This window comes from Alosa sapidissima, chromosome 15 (assembly GCF_018492685.1).
Source record: "Alosa sapidissima isolate fAloSap1 chromosome 15, fAloSap1.pri, whole genome shotgun sequence".
In the NCBI taxonomy this organism is placed as follows: Eukaryota; Metazoa; Chordata; class Actinopteri; order Clupeiformes; family Clupeidae; genus Alosa; species Alosa sapidissima.
The window spans coordinates 17361758-17387434 of record NC_055971.1 but is presented as its reverse complement, the minus strand read 5'-3'; the positions used below and the strand labels follow the sequence as shown (position 1 = coordinate 17387434).

At 38.3% G+C, this 25677-nt stretch overlaps 2 protein-coding genes across 3 annotated transcripts in view; one reads left to right on the top strand and one right to left on the bottom strand.

Moving 5' to 3' along the window:
* LOC121684495 (tripartite motif-containing protein 3-like) overlaps positions 1 to 4385 on the top strand; it is a 33620-nt gene extending 29235 nt beyond the window's left edge. For both annotated transcript variants that reach the window (XM_042064561.1, XM_042064562.1), the window contains exon 13: positions 992 to 4385. In XM_042064561.1, the coding sequence (XP_041920495.1) occupies positions 992 to 1144 (153 nt within the window). In that variant the 3' untranslated portion in view covers positions 1145 to 4385. The remainder of the gene's footprint in view (positions 1 to 991) is intronic.
* The window catches only part of LOC121684493 (complement C4-B-like), a 53532-nt gene continuing 32172 nt past the window's right edge, over positions 4318 to 25677 (bottom strand). The window contains exons 29-41 of the mRNA XM_042064559.1: positions 8933 to 9129; positions 7670 to 7825; positions 7352 to 7411; positions 7150 to 7243; positions 6615 to 6786; positions 6244 to 6331; positions 6012 to 6086; positions 5779 to 5881; positions 5562 to 5651; positions 5372 to 5464; positions 5192 to 5275; positions 4957 to 5101; positions 4318 to 4819 (exon numbers count right to left, since the gene is read on the bottom strand). Of these exons, the coding sequence (XP_041920493.1) occupies positions 4678 to 4819; positions 4957 to 5101; positions 5192 to 5275; positions 5372 to 5464; positions 5562 to 5651; positions 5779 to 5881; positions 6012 to 6086; positions 6244 to 6331; positions 6615 to 6786; positions 7150 to 7243; positions 7352 to 7411; positions 7670 to 7825; positions 8933 to 9129 (1499 nt within the window). The 3' untranslated portion in view covers positions 4318 to 4677. The remainder of the gene's footprint in view (positions 4820 to 4956; positions 5102 to 5191; positions 5276 to 5371; positions 5465 to 5561; positions 5652 to 5778; positions 5882 to 6011; positions 6087 to 6243; positions 6332 to 6614; positions 6787 to 7149; positions 7244 to 7351; positions 7412 to 7669; positions 7826 to 8932; positions 9130 to 25677) is intronic.

The window sequence follows — 25677 nt, the reverse complement described above, 5'->3', positions numbered from 1 at the left end:
CTTTTGGGAAGGATTTCCAGAAGATTTTAGTGTCTGGTGTCTGTCCATTTATTCAGAAGAGTGGTTGTGAGGTCAGGCGCTGATGTGGGGACAGGAAGGCCTGGCTTGCAATGTCCATTCTAGCTCATCCCAAAGGTGTTCGATGACGTAGAGAACCCTGGTCTCTGCAAGCCAGTTAAGTTCTTCCATACCAAAATCATGTCTTTAGGGACCTTGCTCTGTGAACTGTGTACAGTCACAAAATCCTTCCCAAGAGAGTGGATGCTTTTACAGCTGCAACAGGGGGAGGGGACACTCCATATACCTATGGGTTTGGAAAGGGATGTCACTGAAGTTCCTGTGGATGTAATGACAGGTTAGGTTTAGTCACAGTCTGAAGCCCTATACTCAATGATAAATCTATTGCATTATGGTTTTTTTGCATAGCACTTCGTCCCAGATGTAATCTCAAAAACTCAAACTCAAATGCCTAATGTATTATTGATATTGCCTTTTACTGTCTTTGCTATAAGTGAATTCAGAAATGTGACGTGCATTGAGTGCATTTCAGCATGCTCTTTAGCTTATGACGGCCGTTAGCCTGCTCCTTCCTCTTCTTCTCAGTGTTTTAAGGCTAGTAGTGCACAGACTCGTTTACTGTCTCTGGCACAGACAATAACCTGGTGCATTACCGCCACCCTGTGGTATTAGTGTGGAATGGGAAAGGGAATTTTATTATGCAAAGTTCACTGCAAGACACCTTGCCTAAAATGTGTCCCTGAATACTGAAAGGCTGCCATTTTCTTTAAGATCTAGCCTTACCCTTTTCTTGTCTCTGTGTACTGTGTACTAGGTATCCATAAATAAAACGTTTGTTCTTTATATTTAGGAGCAGCAGCGTTCCGGTCTGTTCTTTTAGAAATGTGTTCAGTTAAATTCAACATTTATGAACTGTAGATTCCAACCAAGGGTGTTTAAGTTGTCTTGTGTATTGTGCTTGTGTGTCTTTTAGGTGTTTGACAGCTCAGGTTCCTTTCTGTCTTACATCAACACCACTGCCGACCCCTTGTATGGACCCCAAGGTCTGGCCCTGACCTCGGACGGCCACGTGGCAGTGGCTGATTCCGGGAACCACTGCTTCAAGGTTTACCGCTACCTGCAGTAGCACCACCTACGGACGCCAGGTCAGCGGGCAAGATTTGACCACATCCAGCACTGAACAAGGACACAACTAAATGTACTGAAACAGGGTGCCATGACCTTCCTGTTATATGCCATTTTAATGCCATTTTAATTTGCACATTCTCGCTTCCTTTTATGTAGTTTTCTCTGATGGACATACTGTAGTAGGAACCATTTACAAAGTGTGAGTACAGTTTTTGCTATCAAACCTGACGTAAGAGAATTCAAGGCAGGAAACTGCTGAGGTAGTTCCTGTCCATTACAGTACCTGAAGTGGTTGGAAGAACATGCAAGTCATATCATATTGTTAAACTATTGAAATGCAGATTTTGTGCTAGCATGAGCAAAATATTTATGGCAGAAGATCAATTTGCTGTTTGCTTCTCTGTAGTAACCCAGGTTATTCCACTGGCTTCTTTGTACATAATAATTGGCCAATTATCCGTACTGAAGGATCACTTCTTTACAGATCAGACCATCCACGTGTAGTTGTGAAACACATTAACACATTTCAAAACAATCCCTGATTCCCATTATTCATTTGAGTATTGGAATCAGGTGGCAGCACAATAAGAAACAAGTCATGCATATTCTGCTAAAGAACAATGCAGGACAGGCCACAATTAGAAGCTAAGGTGCCCTACGTTATCCCCATATTGTAAATATCAATATCAAATCCACATTTTCGACATGCTGGGAAGATCACATAACAGTGGTTGTTGTCGTGTTTTTGTTTCTAAAGAAGGAATTCTGAGACGTTGTGCACTTGCCCATGTCTCATCTATGAACAGCCATGGTATGACCTAAGATGATTTGAAGTGGTGTAAGTCAGTAAATTTGAATTATATAGCACATTTGCATCCAAAGTGCTTCACAATAAAAGAAAAGGTGTAAGAGAGTTTAAAAGGTGGTTCCAACACCAACTACAGCTGATACCTCCAGACATAAACAAAAACAAAAAGTACCTCCAGACAGAGACAGCTATACAGACATCATACAAATAGGATCTCCATCCACAGTTTCCACAGGCTCAATGGCTATTGAACGCAAATCGGAAGAGATGAGGATTTTAGCAAGGATTTCAAAACAGTCACTATGACCGTGGCTTTCCACATTCTTATAACCTCCTTTCAGATAATATCCGACCTGGGTGGGAAGACAGCTAGCTGATGTAACCCATCCAAGCCTTTTTTAAAAAGTTTGTATTACACTGCAAACATGCCTTGATTCAGTTTCACCTGGAAAAGCAGGTGATGACTACTTCTCCACAGGGAGACTTTCACAGGAGCATTTGACCATTACACCAAGAACAATGCCATGGTTTGTGTCACAAAGTGCATAAGTCTAAAATTAATTTCAAAAGAATTCCAAATTTGTATCACTACACAATATAGGTTGTACCTGTAAGGGTACGCCAACACTGAGGGGACAAACCATTTCAAACTGCATCTCTGTACATTGACTTGCTGTATATGACTGCTTTGTATAGTGTATAAATTGAATAGCTATCTGCCGATTTCTCTTGATTGATCTTGTTTCTAGTCTAGCGGTTCGCGAGTGTAACATCTCAGCTTTGACAGTATACTATTTTGGTGTGAGCAAGGCAGCTTGTAGTCAAATTGTGCTTGCGGCATCAGCAGCTTCACACAAGCCTGGCCATACAAATGTGTGTTCTATCTATGTATTGCTGACTTGAATAGCACAATTTCTTTTTATTTTATCAGGTCTTTTACACAAAATGCAGAAAAAAATGGTAAAAAAGAAAACATTAATTTATTTCATTTTGTACGCAATCTTATAGTTTACAAATTATTTTTCTAATTTGATGCATCTGAATTTCCGCTGCTGCTGGTATATGCCTTGATATGAGGAGACACCCCTTTTCAGCCCCAATGCATGAAATCTTACCTTTGTAGCAAGCTGTTGTCTGTACAACAAATTTTAAACTTTTGGTCAGGATTAATTCAGCCAAGAATTAACATACATTGGTCAGGTGATTCATCTGGCCCATCCTTCACACATACACACACACACACACACACACATGGACGTGGGTATGTCAGTGCTACTGTGCACACATTTACTCTCATTTGTGGAACATAATCATCTTTTGTAGATCATCCGTTCAGGAACACAACTGTATCATTAATCACCAAAATAAGCAGAAGTTGCCAAATGTCTAGAGGTGCTTAGAAGCTTCGGAGGCATGCTTTAGAATATCAGCTGCTCCGTTTGTTCTCACCTGTTGAGGTTGTGACATCTGTACGGCTGACTTGGTGATCATGGGGTATACATAGAAAGCCTTCATTTTTAAAGCAACCACAATGAAACTTTACCATTCATATCTGCTTTAATAAACGGACATATTGAAGCTTGAGAAGAGCGTGAGTGGGCCTGTCGGCCAAGGTGTTGGATCATACAGGAGTATTCCTCCATTTTACTCTTACAGTATCCAAATACTGCAAATGAGATGTCCATCAGTCTTTGTATCCTGATCCATTGTAAATTGTGCAATAACATGGAAAGGGTTGATTCCATCTCCCAAACATGTTTAGCTAATATAAGTTAAAATAGTCTATTGTAAATGTGAAACAAACTAATTATTTATCTGTTGGGAGTGAATGTAATACTTTTGAATATTGCAAGATGGTTCCATAAGAAATCACACACATGACCATGCTCTTTAACTTTCCTCCTTTCTTCAGTCATCAGAAAGACATTACCATCAATTACTTAAATCAACCTGTGGTCAGCTGGCAACTGTGAATTTTCAAAACTCACATTTAAAAGACGATGAAACTTTTACAGATTTGTAAATCTGTCTTTTTTTAAGTTTCACCAACTGAAAAGGACCTTCACACACTACCATGCACAACAACTGCAAAGATGAAACCTTTCACATACATGTAATCACAAAACTATTGTGTTAGATGAGAAAAAAATATCTTTTTTTTTTGTGCCTGACATTATCCGGCCATGTCAAACCCTGGCCTCGGAGACCTCTCCATCTTTGCCAATCCTCCACAGCTCTGCTCTGTTCAGTTCCGTTCTGAAGGTCAGGCTGCTGGACTTAAAAAAAAAACAAAAAAAAAACACTTTTGGAATGTAACTGTGCTCCCTACCCCAGGGCCTCCCTGTTGCATTACATTGACTATGTTGACTGATACGACCATGATTTTATTTCTGTCAATATGCACTGGTAATAAAAGCACATGGTTTACTGATCTACTGGTCTCTTGCCTTGTCATTACAAACATACATTTAGAAATGGAATATATGTAGTGATGTTGTTTTTTTATGTGAAACAGTGCTTACATGTATTAATGGAGCATCCTATAAGTATCCTCTTAACAGACTGGCTGAACTTTAAGGGAAGACAAATACTGTAGAGGTGCATGCAATTAAAAACATTCAGGGTCATTTGAAGTAAAATCCCCTGCTTAAAGACAGGACAACTCCTTTAAGGGCCTACTGCATGAGAGTTAAAAGCGTAATGCGAGTGTCCATCAGGCAAGTTCAGAAGGCACAGCGCGTCATCTCATGCTGCTCCATGAAGGTCTGGAGTAGTCGGCAGGCCTTGCGGTTCCTTGTGGCTTGGCACTGGCTCTTTTCCGGAATCTTCTCCAGCCACTCGTCCCTGCTCAGTAAGTACCTGGGGCTGCGGATGTCACATCCAGGATGCCATTAGAGGACATAAATTGTCATTGTATTGTGCACTTGGCTTATGTTGTCATGTACAGTAGGAAGTCATTTAGTGATTGGTTTTAATCGGAGAAATGGGTGTTCACTGCTTACCTTCCATTAGCATCTAGTGTGTGTGTGATGGCTGTATTAGTACTCATGAACATGTACTGGGCTTCCATGGACAAAGCAAAATTTACACAAGATAGTCTTTGAATGAGTTCCCGTGTTGCACCAACGTGAATTCCTTCATCTTTGCCTGTTTAAACAAGTGATACAATAACTAACATAAATCAATGCAGAACTGACATAATTGCCTTGGGAGATGTTCCCATACTTGAAGACTTGCCTGTTTGAAGAACTTTGATAACTTCTGTAGAGTAAAAATTGAAGACGCCATCATCTGTTGAGTTGACCACCTTCACAACATAAACTACCAGAAATAATTAGTCAGACCAGGTTACATCCCAATTTTTGACCAGGCAATATCTGTGATAAAAGAATGAAATCACTCATTCAAGAAACTCACCAAAATCAACAATGGGCTTGTAACAGGCAAAGTTAGTGCGTGTGTTTGACAGCATGTTTCCACTGAAAGTCACTTTAGGTGTCGGACAGGAACCTGTGACCACAGAACATAGGGTTGTAGTAACATCCAAATTTGCAGCAACTCATACAAATACGTTTATGGTTTAATAGATACCTCAGGTGCCACTTACCCTCTGCACAAGCGCAGACATCTCCATCACACAGCTTGGAAACCATAGTACTTCTGTGGGGTGCACTGTAGAAAACTCCACATTTCTTAGCTGGAAAATAACAGCAATCCATCACAAAAGGGAACTGTTGACATCAAATAATACAAGTGTGGAAATGAGTGAGTCATTTAATCATAAAGGATGTATTTCCAGAGTGAAGAGAGGCAGATGTTTTTACTTGGCGTATAGTAGTCGTAGATTACAGCAACAGCTGGCTGGACTAGTCCAATAGGTACAATTTGTTCCGCTGTGAACTGCAGACACTCCGTGGTGTCTGTTATCTGATGTAAAAGCCAGTCATTAGAGCAGCACTCTTTTAAAATCAATCAGGCAAGTGAGCTAATAATCAGACACAAGATATTGAGATCATTGGATAACAGCAGAGAATGTAAGGATGTGAGTAGAACTCACCTGATTGAAGTAGAGGTACACTCTGTTGGATCCTAAATCATAGTGGTCAATGTACTTCTCTGTGCCCTTTACTTTCTAGAGGAGAATGTACAGTACACTAGGCTGTGATAACCTTCATGTGATACAATTAAACATTCAAACTGTAATAGTGGAATTCTCTAAACCTGAGAGTGATTGGTCTTTAAAGTCAGTGTGGACATATGGTGTCTAGGACAGTGCAGTCAAAATGTACCTCCTCAAGGTCCTTAACATTTGCTATAAGTCCACTCAGCAGAGAGATGTCCACGATGACCATCCCTTTAGAGGCCCCATTCTGCATCCTAGAGCATGAATTAAAAAAAAATAAAACTCTTCAATCTGATATAGAAGCAAGATGTATACTCTTACATTTGTGGAAGTGGCAGCAACATTGGTCACAAGGCACTGATGTTTACATTGTTTAGTGAGATATTTCAATATTCCACATATTTAATATATTACATACAGTACATATGTGATCCATTTTGTGATACACTTCAATGTTCAGTCTGTACTAATCAGATGAGATGAATAGAGTTGTGTAGAGTTTCATTTTTGGATGATGACATGTTCGTCTTTGCTCACCCATAACAGACTGTGTAGGTCAGAGACTTCTCCTTCTTCTCTTGTGCAGGGGCCTGTCTCTTCCTACGGGTGCGCAGGTCAAACCAGTCCATCCGGCTCATTGGGTCATCCTTCTGTGGGTCCTCATCCTCATAGTTCTCATAGTCATACAAGCTGTCATCATCTTTGTTTGCTGTGAATAAAATAATAACTAGTTACTTTTTTTTACCAAGAAAACCCAAAACTGGCGATGGCTGAAAATAGTTTCAACGAAGATATTGCTATAGTTACTGATGCTTTTATTTAAGGGTAGGTATGGATTTCTCGATAATTAAGTTATTTTGACATCTCTCTCCCCTCCCTCCCGGTGTGTCTCTGTGTGTGTGTGTGTGTGTGTGTGTGAGTGAGTGAGAGAGAGAGAGTGTTACAGTAGTGCACTGAGAAATCCAATATAGATAGATAGATAGATGGATAGATAGATAGATAGATACTTTATTGATCCCCAGGGGAAATTCAATATCAAATTCTATATGAATCTGTAAAGCCCTTTGCTTACGTTCATATTCCACTTCCCCTTCAACCGTGACATTCAGGAAAAATTCATCACAGGCTGAGTCAGGCCTTTTCAGGCTCCTGTAATTCTGCAAAACCTGTTGCATAAAAAGGGGCACACCTGTCAAAACCCAAAAGCACATAACTAAATGATTCATCTGAGAAAGAGTAATTATTGTTATTTTTTAGCCCAAATATGTATATACCGACAAAGTGGCGTCTCCTTTTCCTTCAATGCGAACAGAGACTTTTCCCCCTTTCTTGATCTGAGGTAACACAAACATGGCATCATTAAGGATATGGAAACGGTCTGTAAAACATCTACTGTAGGAATCACACCCGTTAGGTACAATACCTGCATATGCATTTCATACTATCAACATTTATTTTTTTACTGTATGAAATGGATCCTAATTACATATGTTAACACAGCACTGTAAAAGTATTGTATTACACAATTGTACTAGTGATAAAATACTTGTGTGTAAGACTACTGTTACTGGACTAATGAATGTCACCTTTACCTTGATGGCTGACTGGGTGAGAGCATTATGTTTCGTCAATCTCACCACATTCTTTCGGCCATCTTGAAAACACATCTCCACAGTGAGGTCCAGGGCGTTCACATCATTGTTCTGCTTGCTGAATGTGGCAAGGGCCTCCAGGGCAACAACTGTATCCTTCAGACAGTTAAGAATCCAGATTATCTGAATTTGGACTCATTGGTGTGTAAATATCCAACAACTGCTGGCCTTGATACATTTTGGGTACAAGCTTATTTTTTTGCTTGGGCTTTTTAATGCCGTGAGTTGAGGTACTCGGTCCTGAAAGTTTATGATTTGAGGACCTCACTGCCAGTGGCGTAACTATAGTAGGTGCAGCCATAGACATAATATACATGTATGTATATTATGGGTAGGCTAAGTGATTTGTTGTGATTTTTTGAATGGATGGTGGCTGCACATTTCAGTCATCGTTCCGACCAAAATGCCCTTCAAACACGAGAGCGGCTGCAAGAAGCGGCAGGAGCGTAAAGAGCAAGGGGAAAGGGTGTACTGCTCTCATGTTGTTTCTGACATTGTCTGTGACTGTGGCAACAGCTGAGCGATCTTTTTCCAAACTCAAACTTATTAAGACCTACCTAAGGAGCAGCATTAGGCAGGGGAGGCTCAGTGTGTTAGCTATCCTGTCCATACGAAAATACGAGAGCCAGAGCATTAAATATTGGGAACATCGTTGACGATTTTGCACAACGAAAGGCTCGTAAGATGGCCTTCTTCTAATGGCCTAATTCACGCATATTGGGGATTGTATGCATATGAATGATTTTATTTGGTTTCTGCACGGTTAAATAAGTTAGGCTACATTAAGTTTTGTTTCTGCGCAGTGCGAGTTTATAAGCAAGCAATCTACGCTTGCAGTTACAGCAGAGGGTTGAAGAGGCGCATTGAGTGTTCCCATAATTCCATGCGAGTTGATGTTAATGCAGTAATATTAGATTACCCTGGCCTGCAGGCTGTTAATAAAATTATTTGTAATGTTTTCACATGTAATGGATCCTATGTAGTCGTGTGTTTTTAATTTGAAATTGTAATCTGTAACTACTAAACTACTTCGGTGCCTCAGGCCCTTTGCTTAAACAATTGAAGTCACCCTTAATGTGTATTGCATGTATCAGAGCTAAATCATCCTGGGCCAAATTAATTCGATACGGGTCTCGCGTAGCACTCTTGCACCTGGGCCTACCATCGATTTGTTACGCTACTCCACTGTGCCCTTAGACTCACCTGGGTGGAGTGGAATGAGCCTCCAAACCTGCGCTGTCCCATTATCCATGACGCAATTTTCCTGGCAGTCTGAGTGTCATTCATGGCCAGGGTCTGTAGCAGGGCGTACGCTGTGGTCTCCAAAGACAGCGGGTCTGCTCGTGCATGGACGTTAGAGCTCCAGTCCATTTTTGGTCCCCAGAAACACATATTTTCACCTTCAAGCACAAGAATGGTGAAAATATTAAAAGTGACTTCAATGTTTCAATGTTAATATAATGATACCGGAGTCACGTTACTGATTCATGGCGGTGCAGACGTGAATTTTGTGTGCTCCACTTACTACTCCTTACTTTCAGTTTATTAGAAAGCAAATTATGTTGAATTACGTCAAAACCTCTAAAATGTCGGTATCACATAATACTGGTGCGACTAAGGAAACCGAACTTTCCCCTGTCAAGAAGAAATTCAAGGAATCACCGACTAGCATCTCCAAAGCAGACCTGGACAGCGCCATCTTAGCAGGAGTTAAGCAGGCCTTAGCGGAACAGAGGTCAGAGCTAAATGACATTGTCACTGCTGTGGTAAAAGCTGCTTTAGATGATGTGCTTCTCCCGCAAATATTGGACCTTAGACTTGAACTGAAGAATGCCACTGACACTATAACGACAGCCACTGGTCAGATTGAACAGCTGGAGAAATCCGTTCAACGACTTCAGTCAAGGTGCGATTCTACGCAAGCAGCAGCTAGACATGATAGAGACCAGGTCAATGCTATGAAGCTGAAAATTGATGAGCTGAGTTCCAAGGTGGCAGATATGGAAGACCGAAGTAGAAGATCCAACCTACGGTTAGTTGGCCTGAGTGAAGGAGTGGAGGGTGACAACGGCATCGCCTTTTTAAAGGCGAATCTACCTACATGGATCCCATCTGTTGCTGACCGAGACATAAAAATAGAGCGAGCGAGCCCACCGCCTGTACTCTGACAGAACCACCAATGTTAGCCGCCCTCGCACAATTATATTCAAGTTGCTAGACTATACTGATAGACAAGCAATCCTGAATAGTGCAAGAGCCTAATACCGTTAAACATGGCATGGACACTTTGCGCTGTAGTCCGGGAAGAAGCGTAGACACCACTAAGAAACGAAAGGCCTTTGCTGAGGTGAGAAAGCGGATAGAAGCATCTGGGATTCAAACGTTTCTCTTGTTCCCAGCCACACTGAAGATCACTTATCGTGGCAGGCAAACTCTGTCGGTCTCCATCTGAAGCGGAGCAGTTCATCCTCTCTAACAACCTGAACTGCAGAGAGGCCAACTCTTCACCTAGGCGAGAGGGCGCACCGGAGAACCGAAGCTCTGAGATGGATGTTGTGAAAAATGGGCCTTGCAACCCACGTCCACACAGGATGGTGGCGACAAGGACACACTGAGGTTGGGCGGTGATGGATACGTGGATTGTGGTGAAAAGGCGGATTGTGGTGAAAAGTGCAGATTTATTTACAGTGCTATAAAAAACACGTGCACAATTCGCCAATACTCTGTATCCAACCTCTCAGCAAGCTGATACTCTCCAGACTCCCACCTGAGAGCAAAAATCCCTCGCTTTAAATAAAGCCATCCATCACCTCTAATTGGTAGATACCAATATAACAGGGTCATTTCCTCTATACAAGGATAATCATCCCTTATGCATAGATCACAATTATACATGGAGCATAATTCTACATAGTTTCCATATTATACAATAATAACATTTCAATGCATGTATAATTAAATAATAATTACACTACAATGTAGAATGTCTCTTTATATTGCAACCATCGTTTCCCCCACTCAAAACAACACTTTCCCCTGTCCCACACAGGGAATAAAATAGCCATTGCCCTGGGCTCGTGTTCCTTGGGGAAACAAAGTGATGCAGGACCAGGAAGTGAAAGTAAGAGCTATCAGTGTATTGTTAATGTTTGTGTGCACAATGTATGGACTAACGGAATGCAATACCGCCGTCATGCTATCCGGCAAAAGATTCTTTGGACGCCGCTATTTATGGATTTCCGGCTCCCATTGACTTACATTGAACACATGTAAACAAAACGTAAATTATGTGCTCAAACTAACGCCGCTGACTTATGAAAACCACCATTCCACTTTGATACGAAACTACATAATTGTACAACATTTATACAACAAAAATCACAGAATTTGGATCAAGTAATGTGGAGAAATCTTATGCAAAGTGTCAACCCCTAACAATGTGCCCATTGCCCAAATTTATGGTCGACTAATGTCGAATGTCAGAGTAATGACATTGAAAAAGGTACCTTAATGATACACTTAAATTTATAAAGGTACGAAGTATAAAAAGAAAAACACAATTTATCAGATGGATTACCCAAATAATTTGTAACAAAGTAAACATTTATTCGAGGGCACATCTATTCCCAGAACTATAATGGGTGTTAAATATTCCACAACCACTAGATGGCAGCATGACACAGCACATAAAGTACACCTATGTGTCGCTGCGACCTGAAGGATGGCGTGGTTGAATATCCACTTCTCCTGCACTTCGGGTCTAATAGCGGGTGAATTGTATGCCCACCAGATGACGCCATTTCACTGCACCTCGGGCCTAATAGCTGCTGTAACTTCGTTTAAGTATTAAGCCTCGAGGAGCCGACGGTTACACTTGTTTTATGGGCGTTGTTAGCCACGCTGCGCAAGCCGGGTAGGCTACAGAAGAAGCCAATAGGCTACAGTCGCGTGTGTTTGTGGTGATTTATTCCATGTATTAACAAAATAATAATGTAACATTAAAAAAATAGCCTACATAGATAAAAAACTAAATAATTACACCAAAAAAGTAAAGAAGCTCAATCAAATATAGGCCTAGCCTACAATTGTGTTGCACAGACAGTATGTCCTACAGATAATCACAACAGTAAGAACATAGGCTAACCTAAGTCATGACGACACGAGGGCTTAAGTCTCATGTTGGCCTATGACTACGTAGTCTAGGCTACCAAGCACGTCTGTGTCTGCGACAGTGAAATAGCTCCAATATTAATTGTGTCGCCAATAAATATATGCTAACATGAATCTCATCAGTCACCTATAGATAAGGGTTAGGCTATAACATATGTAGGCTATAATGTAAAAATAGGGTCATATCATATAATGTTGACTTATTAAGATGGGGGAGAGAGCTGGACATATTACACTGAACTAACTGTTCATTGTTGAAAATCAATCAAAAGTTTGTAGTTGATCCGGATGTCATTGGTCGCAAGGACTGTTAATGGGTGTATCCACAATTGGGACCTTGTTACAAGTTGGTCTTTCAGCTGCTAATGCAATCAGTGGCCGTCAGAAAACATGTTAGACAACTGAGGAATGAGATGCCACACATAAAATGTACAGTCAAACAGAACCCACAAACATCAATGGGAATCAACCAAACACTGCAGGGAACCATGTTATTGTCAATCAGCACTCTGCCACGCTAAATCAGACCCTGCTTATGTTTGTGCAGAGCAGAACAGATATTTGTAGATATGGTGCAGGACCTGTTAAGAGAGATTGGCAGCTCAGTCTCCCTCATATTAGTCCCTACGGTGAACGATGTAATAGCATAGTGCTGCTGCTTCTGATGTGCAAGACAAGACAGGGTATATATTCATAATGTGACAGGCAGCATGTATTCATCATTATGTTACAACCTCTGCACAACTACTATTGATGTTAGAAGAACAAAACAATACATCTTCAAATGTTCATTGCTTATTACATGTGTTATAAAAACAAAATCCTTGTCTGCTTTCTGTGTTTTTGCATGCACCTGTCTACAGGGGTGTAAAGACATATTTGTTCACCATGCACTTAGGCTGTTCTGAGTCATTGTTTGTATGTTATAGTATTTGTTGATTTCCATTTATTGCCCATTGATATTGCATTCACATTATTGTTTATTATTGCTATTCTCCTTATTAATGTAGTGTCACCAACATTTAAAACTAGAAAAGCATTTCCTGAAGGAAATACAGTGCATGAAAATGCAAACAATATGATGTCAAATATCATACAGAGTAAAAACAAACTATATTGGTTGCTAGGTAGATGAGGTTTAATATAGTTGGAATGACTGAACAGTTAAATAGGTGGATAGTTTATATAGGTAAATGATTTACTTGGTAGATAAGGTTTAATATAGGTGGAATGATTGAACGGTTAAATAAGTGGATACTTTAAATGGTTAAATTATTTAGGTAGATAGTTGACGATAACTGACACTTGGAATGGCTCTAATGTTTGCTAGCAGTTATGCTAACTATGTTAACAAAGATAATAATGTTAACCAAGTTACTATGCTAACTAGCATGCTAACAATGTTAAAATGCTAAGTATGGTAACCATGTTACTTAGCTGACTTAGCTCATCATTTTAAGCAGTTTTGCTAAAAATGCTAACTAGCATGCTAACCATGTGATTTAGCTAACTTAGCTAATCATTTTAAGCAGTTTTGCTAAAAATGCTAACTAGCATGCTAACATGCTAGCATGCTAACTATGCTAACCATGTGACTTAGCTAACTTAGCTAATCATTTTTAGCAGTTTTGCTAAAAATGCTAACTAGCATGCTAACATGCTAGCATGCTAACTATGCTAACCATGTGACTTAGCTAACTTAGCTAATCATTTTTAGCAGTTTTGCTAAAAATGCTAACTAGCATGCTAACATGCTAGCATGCTAACTATGCTAACCATGTGACTTAGCTAACTTAGCTAATCATTTTAAGCAGTTTTGCTAAAAATGCTAATTAGCATGCTAACTATGCTAGCATGCTAACCATGCTACTTAGCTAACTTAGCTAACTAGCTACAGTGGGTAGGAGTCATAGTTGATGACAAGTAACAGTTACAATGGCTGAACAGTTAAAAAGTTCAGTAGTTTAAAGGGTTAAATTGTTTAACAGTAAAATATTATAGTGAGGACTTTTATTTTGAAACAGTTTTTGGCAGAGGAAGCAGTTGAACAGGATGTGTAGTCTTAATAGGGCCAGTTTGTATGCTTAAAGCCTGAGACTGGCAGTTGGTCCAGGTGGCCCGAACACCTGCCATAGGATTCTAATTGCTTAACGGCTCTATTGTGATGTCATCAGCCCATGTTAAGTCTATGGGGAAATTTTGAACAGTTTTTAATTAATAGTTTAAAAAGTATAAAAGTTACAAAGCTGAAAAATACATAGCACCCATGTCCCAAGTAAGACCTACGTAACATAGTTTGAATGAAGTTTCTACGTTAAACGGTTGAAGCTGCATTAAATGCGTTAGCGGAAGAATAAGAATAAGAACTAGAAAAGCATTTCCTGAAGGAAATACAGTGCATGAAAATGCAAAAATATGATGTAAAATATCATACAGAGTAAAAACAAACTATATTGGTTGCTAAGTAGATGAGGTTTAATATAGTTGGAATGACTGAACAGTTAAATAGGTGGATAGTTTAAATGGTTAAATTATTTAGGTAGATAGTTGACGATAACTGACAGTTGGAATGGCTCTAATGTTTGCTAGCAGTTATGCTAACTATGTTAACAAAGATAATAATGTTAACCAAGTTACTATGCTAACTAGCATGCTAACACGCTAGCATGCTAACTATGCTAACCACATTACTTAGCTAACTATGTTAACAAAGATAATAATGTTAACCAAGTTACTATGCTAACTAGCATGCTAACACGCTAGCATGCTAACTATGCTAACCACGTTACTTAGCTAACTTAGCTAATCATTTTTAGTAGTTTTGCTAAAAATGCTAACTAGCATGCTAACATGCTAACTATGCTAACCACGTTACTTAGCTAACTTAGCTAATCATTTTAAGCAGTTTTGCTAAAAATGCTAACTAGCATGCTAACATGCTAGCATGCTAATTATGCTAACCACGTGACTTAGCTAACTTAGCTAACTAGCTACAGTGGGTAGGAGTCATAGTTGATGACAAGTAACAGTTACAATGGCCGAACAGTTAGTAGTTTAAAGGGTTGAATTGTTTAACAGTGAAATATTGTAGTGAGGACTTTTATTTTGAAACAGTTTTTGGCAGAGGAAGCAGTTGAACAGGATGTGTAGTCTTAATAGGGCCAGTTTGTATGCTTAAAGCCTGAGACTGGCAGTTGGTCCAGGTGGCCCGAACACCTGCCATAGGATTCTAATTGCTTAACGGCTCTATTGTGATGTCATCAGCCCATGTTAAGTCTATGGGGAAATTTTGAACAGTTTTTAATTAATAGTTTAAAAAGTATAAAAGTTACAAAGTTGAAAAATACAAAGCCCACATGTCCTAAGTAAGACCTACGTAACATAGTTTGAATGAAGTTTCTACGTTAAACGGTTTAAGCTGCATTAACTGCGTTAGAAGAAGAAGAATAAGAAGAAGAACTAGAAAACGCAATTCCAGGGAATTACCAGTGCATGAAAATGCAAAACATATGGTGTGAAATATATTGTTAAAACAGATGATGTGCTAATTGGCAACCAACATGATGAGGTTTAATATAGTTCAAATGACTGAACTAGGTAGATGAGGTTTAATATAGTTGGAATGACTGAACAGTTAAATAGGTGGATAGTTTAAAAGGTTAAATTATTTGCTAGGTAGACAAAGTTTAATATAGTTGGAATGACTGGACAGTTAAATAAGTGGATAGTTTAAATGGTTAAATTATTTGCTAGGTAGATGAGGTTTAATATAGTTGGAATGACTGAACTAGGTAGATGAGGTTTAATATAGTTGGAATGACTGAACAGTTAAATAGGTGGATAGTTTATATAGTTAAATGATTTGCTTGGTAGATAAGGTTTAATATAGTTGAAATGATTGAACGGTTAAATAGGTGGATCATTTAAATAGTTAAATTATTTAGGTAGATAATTGACGATAACTAACAGTTGGAATGGCCCTAATGTTTGCTAGTAGTTATGCTACTATGTTATCAAAGATAATAATGTTAACCAAGTTTTTTTGCTAAAAATGCTAATTAGCATGTTAACTGCTAGCATGCTAACTATGTTACTTAGCTAACTTAGCTAATCATTTTTAACAGTTTTGCTAACTATGCTAACTAGCATGCTAACATGCTAGCATGCTAACTATGTTAACCATGTTACTTAGCTAACTTTGCTAATCATTTTTAGCAGTTTTGCTAAAAATGCTAACTAGCATGCTAACACGTTAGCATGCTAACTATGCTAACCACGTTACTTAGCTAACTTAGCTAATCATTTTTAGCAGTTTTGTTAAAAATGCTAACTAGCATGCTAACATGCTAGCATGCTAACTATGCTAACCACGTTACTTAGCTAACTTAGCTAATCATTTTTAGCAGTTTTGTTAAAAATGCTAACTAGCATGCTAACATGCTAACTATGCTAACCACGTTACTTAGCTAACTTAGCTAATCATTTTTAGCAGTTTTGCTAAAAATGCTAACTAACATGCTAACATGCTAGCATGCTAATTATGCTAACCACGTGACTTAGCTAACTTAGCTAACTAGCTACAGTGGGTAGGAGTCATAGTTGATGACAAGTAACAGTTACAATGGCCGAACAGTTAGTAGTTTAAAGGGTTAAATTGTTTAACAGTAAAATATTATAGAGAGGACTTTTATTTTGAAACAGTTTTTGGCAGAGGAAGCAGTTGAACAGGATGTGTAGTCTTAATAGGGCCAGTTTGTATGCTTAAAGCCTGAGACTGGCAGTTGGTCCAGGTGGCCCGAACACCTGCCATAGGATTCTAATTGCTTAACGGCCGTATTGTGATGTCATAATCATAATGTTAAGTCAATGGGGAAATTTCGATAGTTTTTAATTAATAGTTTAAAAAGTATAAAAGTTACAAAGCTGAAAAATACATAGCACCCATGTCCTAAGTAAGACCTACGTAACATAGTTTGAATGAAGTTTCTACGTTAAACGGTTGAAGCTGCATTAAGTGCGTTAGAAGAAGAAGAATAATAAGAATAAGAATAAGAAGAAGCCTAGGAAGAACAGTACAGTGCATTTTCATGCACTGTAAAAAGCCTTGGAAGAACAGTACAGTGCATTTTCATGCACTGTAACTAGAAAAGCATTTCCTGAAGGAAATACAGTGCATGAAAATGCAAAAATATGATGTAAAATATCATACAGAGTAAAAACAAACTATATTGGTTGCTAAGTAGATGAGGTTTAATATAGTTGGAATGACTGAACAGTTAAATAGGTGGATAGTTTAAATGGTTAAATGGTTAAATTATTTAGGTAGATAGTTGACGATAACTGACAGTTGGAATGGCTCTAATGTTTGCTAGCAGTTATGCTAACTATGTTAACAAAGATAATAATGTTAACAAAGTTACTATGCTAACTAGCATGCTAACATGCTAGCATGCTAACTATGCTAACCATGTTACTTAGCTAATCGTTTTTAGTAGTTTTGCTAAAAATGCTAACTAGCATGCTAACATGCTAGCGCTAGCATGCTAACTATGCTAACCACGTTACTTAGCTGACTTAGCTAATCGTTTTAGCGGTTTTGCTAAAAATGCTAACTAGCATGTTAGCATGCTAACTATGCTAACCACGTTACTTAGCTGACTTAGCTAATCGTTTTTAGCAGTTTTGCTAAAAATGGTAACTAGCATGCTAGCATGCTAACTATGCTAACCATGTGACTTTGCTAACTTAGCTAACTAGCTACAGTGGGTAGGAGTCATAGTTGATGACAAGTAACAGTTACAATGGCTGAACAGTTAAAAAGTTCAGTAGTTTAAAGGGTTGAATTGTTTAACAGTGAAATATTGTAGTGAGGACTTTTATTTTGAAACAGTTTTTGGCAGAGGAAGCAGTTGAACAGGATGTGTAGTCTTAATAGGGCCAGTTTGTATGCTTAAAGCCTGAGACTGGCAGTTGGTCCAGGTGGCCCGAACACCTGCCATAGGATTCTAATTGCTTAACGGCCGTATTGTGATGTCATAATCATAATGTTAAGTCAATGGGGAAATTTTGATTAGTTTTTAATTAATAGTTTAAAAAGTATAAAAGTTACAAAGTTGAAAAATACATAGCACCCATGTCCTAAGTAAGACCTACGTAACATAGTTTGAATGAAGTTTCTACGTTAAACGGTTGAAGCTGCATTAAATGCGTTAGAAGAAGAAGAAGAACTAGAAAAGCATTTCCTGAAGGAAATACAGTGCATGAAAATGCAAAAATATGACGTAAAATATCATACAGAGTAAAAACAAACTATATTGGTTGCTAGGTAGATGAGGTTTAATATAGTTGGAATGACTGAACAGTTAAATAAGTGGATAGTTTAAATGGTTAAATTATTTAGGTAGATAGTTGACGATAACTGACACTTGGAATGGCTCTAATGTTTGCTAGCAGTTATGCTAACTATATTAACAAAGATAATAATGCTAACCAAGTTACTATGCTAACTAGCATGCTAACAATGTTAAAATGCTAAGTATGCTAACCATGTGACTTAGCTAACTTAGTTAATCATTTTTAGCAGTTATGCTAACTATGCTAACTAACATGCTAACAATGTTAACCATGTTACTTAGCTGACTTAGCTCATCATTTTAAGCAGTTTTGCTAAAAATGCTAACTAGCATGCTAACATGCTAGCATGCTAACCATGTGACTTAGCTAACTTAGCTAATAATTTTAAGCAGTTTTGTTAAAAATGCTAACTAGCATGCTAACATGCTAGCATGCTAACTATGCTAACCATGTGACTTAGCTAACTTAGCTAATCATTTTTAGCAGTTTTGCTAAAAATGCTAACTAGCATGCTAACATGCTAGCATGCTAACTATGCTAACCATGTGACTTAGCTAACTTAGCTAATCATTTTAAGCAGTTTTGCTAAAAATGCTAATTAGCATGCTAACTATGCTAGCATGCTAACTATGCTAACCATGCTACTTAGCTAACTTAGCTAACTAGCTACAGTGGGTAGGAGTCATAGTTGATGACAAGTAACAGTTACAATGGCTGAACAGTTAAAAAGTTCAGTAGTTTAAATTGTTTAACAGTAAAATATTATAGTGAGGACTTTTATTTTGAAACAGTTTTTGGCAGAGGAAGCAGTTGAACAGGATGTGTAGTCTTAATAGGGCCAGTTTGTATGCTTAAAGCCTGAGACTGGCAGTTGGTCCAGGTGGCCTGAACACCTGCCATAGGATTCTAATTGCTTAACGGCTCTATTGTGATGTCATCAGCCCATGTTAAGTCTATGGGGAAATTTTGACTAGTTTTTAATTAATAGTTTAAAAAGTATAAAAGTTACAAAGCTGAAAAATACATAGCACCCATGTCCTAAGTAAGACCTACGTAACATAGTTTGAATGAAGTTTCTATGTTAAACGGTTGAAGCTGCATTAAGTGCGTTAGAAGAAGAATAATAACTAGAAAAGCATTTCCTGAAGGAAATACAGTGCATGAAAATGCAAAAAATATGATGTCAAATATCATACAGAGTGAAAACAAACTATATTGGTTGCTAGGTAGATGAGGTTTAATATAGTTGGCATGACTGAACAGTTAAATAAGTGGATAGTTTATATAGGTAAATGATTTACTTGGTAGATAAGGTTTAATATAGTTGGAATGATTGAACGGTTAAATAAGTGGATAGTTTAAATGGTTAAATTATTTAGGTAGATAGTTGACGATAACTGACACTTGGAATGGCTCTAATGTTTGCTAGCAGTTATGCTAACTATGTTAACAAAGATAATAATGTTAACCAAGTTACTATGCTAACTAGCATGCTAAAAATGTTAAAATGCTAAGTATGCTAATCATGTGACTTAGCTAATTATTTTTAGCAGTTATGCTAACTATGCTAACTAACATGCTAACTATGCTAACCATGTTACTTAGCTGACTTAGCTAATCATTTTAAGCAGTTTTGCTTAAAATGCTAACTAGCATGCTAACATGCTAGCATGTTAACTATGCTAACCATGTTACTTAGCTGACTTAGCTAATCAGTTTAAGCAGTTTTGCTAAAAATGCTAACTAGCATGCTAGCATGCTAACTATGCTAACCATGTGACTTAGCTAACTTAGCAAATCATTTTAAGAAGTTTTGCTAAAAATGCTAACTAGCATGCTAACATGCTAGCATGCTAACTATGCTAACCATGTGACTTAGCTAACTTAGCTAATCATTTTTAACAGTTTTGCTAAAAATGCTAACTAGCATGCTAACATGCTAACTATGCTAACCATGTTACTTAGCTAACTAGCTACAGTGGGTATGAGTCATAGTTGATGACAAGTAACAGTTACAATGGCTGAACAGTTAAAAAGTTCAGTAGTTTAAAGGGTTAAATTGTTTAACAGTAAAATATTATAGTGAGGACTTTTATTTTGAAACAGTTTTTGGCAGAGGAAGCAGTTGAACAGGATGTGTAGTCTTAATAGGGCCAGTTTGTATGCTTAAAGCCTGAGACTGGCAGTTGGTCCAGGTGGCCCGAACACCTGCCATAGGATTCTAATTGCTTAACGGCCGTATTGTGATGTCATAATCATAATGTTAAGTCAATGGGGAAATTTTGATTAGTTTTTAATTAATAGTTTAAAAAGTATAAAAGTTACAAAGATGAAAAATACAAAGCCCACATGTCCTAATTAAGACCTACGCGTCAATGTTTGAATGAAGTTTCTACGTTAAACGGTTGAAGCTGCATTAGCTGCGTTAGAAGAAGAATAATAATAACTAGAAAAGCATTTCCTGAAGGAAATACAGTGCATGAAAATGCAAAAATATGATGTAAAATATCATACAGAGTAAAAACAAACTATATTGGTTGCTAAGTAGATGAGGTTTAATATAGTTGGAATGACTGAACAGTTAAATAGGTGGATAGTTTAAATGGTTAAATTATTTAGGTAGATAGTTGACGATAACTGACAGTTGGAATGGCTCTAATGTTTGCTAGCAGTTATGCTAACTATGTTAACAAAGATAATAATGTTAACAAAGTTACTATGCTAACTAGCATGCTAACCATGTTACTTAGCTAACTTAGCTAATCATTTTTAGCAGTTTTGCTAAAAATGCTAACTAGCATGCTAAAATGCTAGCATGCTAACTATGCTAACCATATTACTTAGCTAACTTAGCTAATCATTTTTAGCAGTTTTGCTAAAAATGCTAACTAGCATGCTAGCATGCTAACAATGCTAACCATGTTACTTAGCTAACTTAGCTAATCATTTTTAGCAGTTTTGTTAAAAATGCTAACTAGCATGCTAAAATGCTAGCATGCTAACTATGCTAACCACATTACTTAGCTAACATAGCTAATCGTTTTTAGCAGTTATGCTAACTATGCTAACTAGCATGCTAACATGCTAGCATGCTAACTATGCTAACCATGTGACTTAGCTAACTTAGCTAATCATTTTAAGCAGTTTTGCTAAAAATGCTAACTAGCATGCTAACATGCTAGCATGCTAACTATGCTAACCATGTGACTTAGCTAACTTAGCTAACTAGCTACAGTGGGTAGGAGTCATAGTTGATGACAAGTAACAGTTACAATGGCTGAACAGTTAAAAAGTTCAGTAGTTTAAAGGGTTAAATTGTTTAACAGTAAAATATTATAGTGAGGACTTTTATTTTGAAACAGTTTTTGGCAGAGGAAGCAGTTGAACAGGATGTGTAGTCTTAATAGGGCCAGTTTGTATGCTTAAAGCCTGAGACTGGCAGTTGGTCCAGGTGGCCCGAACACCTGCCATAGGATTCTAATTGCTTAACGGCTCTATTGTGATGTCATCAGCCCATGTTAAGTCTATGGGGAAATTTTGACTAGTTTTTAATTAATAGTTTAAAAAGTATAAAAGTTACAAAGTTGAAAAATACAAAGCCCACATGTCCTAAGTAAGACCTACGTAACATAGTTTGAATGAAGTTTCTACGTTAAACGGTTTAAGCTGCATTAACTGCGTTAGAAGAAGAAGAATAAGAAGAAGAAAAAGCCTTGGAAGAACAGTACAGTGCATTTTCATGCACTGTAATAATAAAATGCCTTGGAATAACAGTACAGTGCATTTTCATGCACTGTAATAAAATGCCTTGGAATAACAGTACAGTGCATTTTCATGCACTGTAATAAGAAGAAGCCTAGGAAGAACAGTACAGTGCATTTTCATGCACTGTAATAAGAAGCCTAGGAAGAACAGTACAGTGCATTTTCATGCACTGTAATAAGCAGAAGAATAAGAAGCCTAGGAAGAACAGTACAGTGCATTTTCATGCACTGTAATAAGAAGAAGCCTAGGAAGAACAGTACAGTGCATTTTCATGCACTGTAATAATATCAACTGACATTGTTATTCATAGCCATATTTATTCTGCTCTTATAAGGTAATACAGTGCACATATTTATATTTCATTTATACTACTCTAAACCACCTTCTGAAAATCAACTGTATAGTACTGCACCATATTTCTTGACCTGTCTCACCACCTGCCTATACTGTAGGCTACTTACACCACCTTACTTACAACACTTTGAAGAGCCAAAAACAAAGCTCAGCACACCTGTTCTGTGCATCAGCAAAGTTGGAGGGTTAATTTATGAACCATCACTTCTAGCTGAAACATCACGTCTAGTAGGCTACATGTGACGTGTAGGCTAGAATAGAAGTCTTTATTGTCCACTACTGGGGAAATTCATCGGCAACACTTTATTTTAATGTGTCGCTGTTACAGTGTACCTACATGTACCTAATTAGGTACAGTGGTACAACCTGTGTAATAACATGTACTATCAGGTACTGTACTATCATTGTACTTGCATTATGTATTTGTGGGTACCTACATAGGCTATAGTTGTTACATTGTAATACTGAGTGCTTTTACCAAACTTTGCCAATTTGCCTACATTTTCATCAGCTGACCTGAGACCTGCTGGATGGGGTAAATCTGGTCATGATAGATTTGATATACAAACCATTCTTAGCTCCAGTCAAGGCCTCATTGTCTTCAGTGTACATGTAACAGCTGTGCTGCTACAACCTTGTTACTCTTTGATACAGTGGAATAAACCTATTAAGTGTACCAGTTAATTACTTACATGCACATATGACATGTATGTTGTGTCTTCAATGTCTTGGAACAGGTCTACTAATTCACATGTACTGTGTGGTGTAACAGCAGACACGTTTCAACACATCAATTACAGGATGCATGACATCATTGACAGGATGTATATAATATGTACATGTATATGTACAAGTACTTAACTGGTACACTTTATTTGAATGGGTTCATTCCACTGTATCAAAAGAGTAATAAATAACACAGTTGATACATGTACTACAGTATGTAGGGTAATGGCAGACATGTTCCAAGACACCAATGACACAACATGTAATGTAATATGTAATTGTAAGTGGGCAATTCCACGGAAAATTGACTTTTTGTCACATCCATAACGCCAGTGAAATGCCTTGGCATTTGTATGATGTGAATGTTACTATTCATTTTTTGTGCATTTTTCTCATGTACATTCTTCAGCCAGAAATAGCAAATGCTCAAATTTCATGTAATCATTCACATCATACCATACCATCACATTTTATCGGCGTTATGGATGTTAGAAAAAACGTAATTTTCCATGGAATTGCCCAAGTACTTAGTACTTATGCCACTGTATCAAAGAGCAACTAGATGTACCGCATAGCGGTACAAAATATGACCGCCGCTCAGTCCTGTACATCCATTTCGCGAAAATAAATCACACTTCAATTTGTCTCCATCTTTTACTCCATCCCCCACTCTTGAAACTTTTGTGTATGCTTGTTTGGCATGCCTGAGTGTGTGTGTGCGGCTGCACAGAAAGTAGCCTACTGGTGCTGAAAAGGTGAATAGATTGTAGAATAGCCAAAGAAGATGTACCATTGTTATTAATTCTCTCTAAACAATCACAAGTAGGGCAGGTCATCACAGTTCATCCATTGCAACTGGATTGATGAAAGGTCACTTACACCTGTAGGCTACATTGTATTTGGGAAAAGCAAAAGGTATCAGCATAATGTTATTTATTTATTTATTTATTTTGTATGTATTTATAAACAAAAACATCTCTGTCAGTTCCATGCCGTTTTCAACAGCTATCAAAAACAAAGGTCATTTTTGGATGGATGGATTTTTTGTGAATGTTTCTTCTTCTACATAAGATTTTAGTCATCTTTAGTTCATGTAATACTTTATTGTCAATGCACAAATTAAGTAACAGTAGTCTGAAACGTTATTGTTAATGCACAAATTAAGTAACAGTAGTCTGAAACGAAATGCTGTTTTACATCTAACCAGTGGTGCAAATAACTGACATGTCCAAATGGGCCTTGATGAAATGCGTCGCTAGACTGTTCATACACATTTTAACGGGCCAAAGTTGAAGAGCTTTTGTCCGTTATTGTTCGTGCAAATATAGGCTGATTCATGTTCCCTTGCATTGTGTAACTAAGGTCCATGGCTAGTCTGGCTTTCATCAGACCAACCTCAATCTTTTAAGAAATCAAAAAATAAATAGCGGGCAGATCAGGCTGGGTTCACCCAGCCTAGTCCATAGGCACCCGATATTGTTTAATTTTCAGATTGAGATATACACGCTCTGGCTATTCTAAATGCAAAAATGCATTAGGGAGTTATAACAAAACTGTAACTAACAAACTAGATCCTAATAGAAAGCTGTTAGCTTCCCTAAGCTACAGGTAGGATTATAAGGTAGGCCTATTTACAACATAAATTGTCAATAGGCTATGCTGGCGACACAAATAAAATCTCCTTTGGAAACCAATGGCTTACGACTTACAGTATCAAGCGGACTTAAACTGTCGTGGCGAAAATTTGTAATAAGATTCACGCAGCTCCATGAGTCAAGGAAAGCGCGAATTAAGTAGCCACTTCTAAATGGGACCCACTACACAGTAGCTTAAGGTGTTTTGCTAAAGCAGCCATAATGAAATGAAGGTGTCATTGTTTGGATACTTCACACACACGTGCTTTTTAATTTCACAGACTACAACTACCAAGCTGGAATCAAATCACATCGATTCCCCTCTCACACCCTGCACGCACTTAAAACAAAATAAACAGGCGTCTCAGTCTCAAGCATGTATAGGCAAAACTGTATCAGACCGGTGTAACGTTGGTAAATCTCAGCAGCAGTAGCAGCAAAAAATGTCCTGTCCTGTTAGTACTGTCCTGAGTAGTGTCCCGAGACACCCAGACACTGTCCTGTAACACCCAGACACTGTCCCGTGACACCGATTACTGTCCTGTGACACCTAGACACTGTCCCGTGACACCGATGACTGTCCTGTGACACCCAGACACTGTCCCGGGACAGTTAGCCACTGTCCTGTAACACCCAGACACTGTCCCGTGACACCCATGACTGTCCCGTAACACCCAGACACTGTCCCGTGACACCCAGACACTGTCCCGTGACACCTATGACTGTCCTGTGACACCTAGACACTGTCCCGTGACACCTATGACTGTCCTGTGACACCCAGACACTGTCCTGGGACAGTTAGCCACTGTCCTGTAACCCCCAGACACTGTCCCGAGACAGTTAAACACTGTCCTGTGACACCCATGACTGTCCTGTAACACCCAGACACTGTCCCGTGACACCTATGACTGTCCTGTAACACCCAGACACTGTCCCGGGACAGTA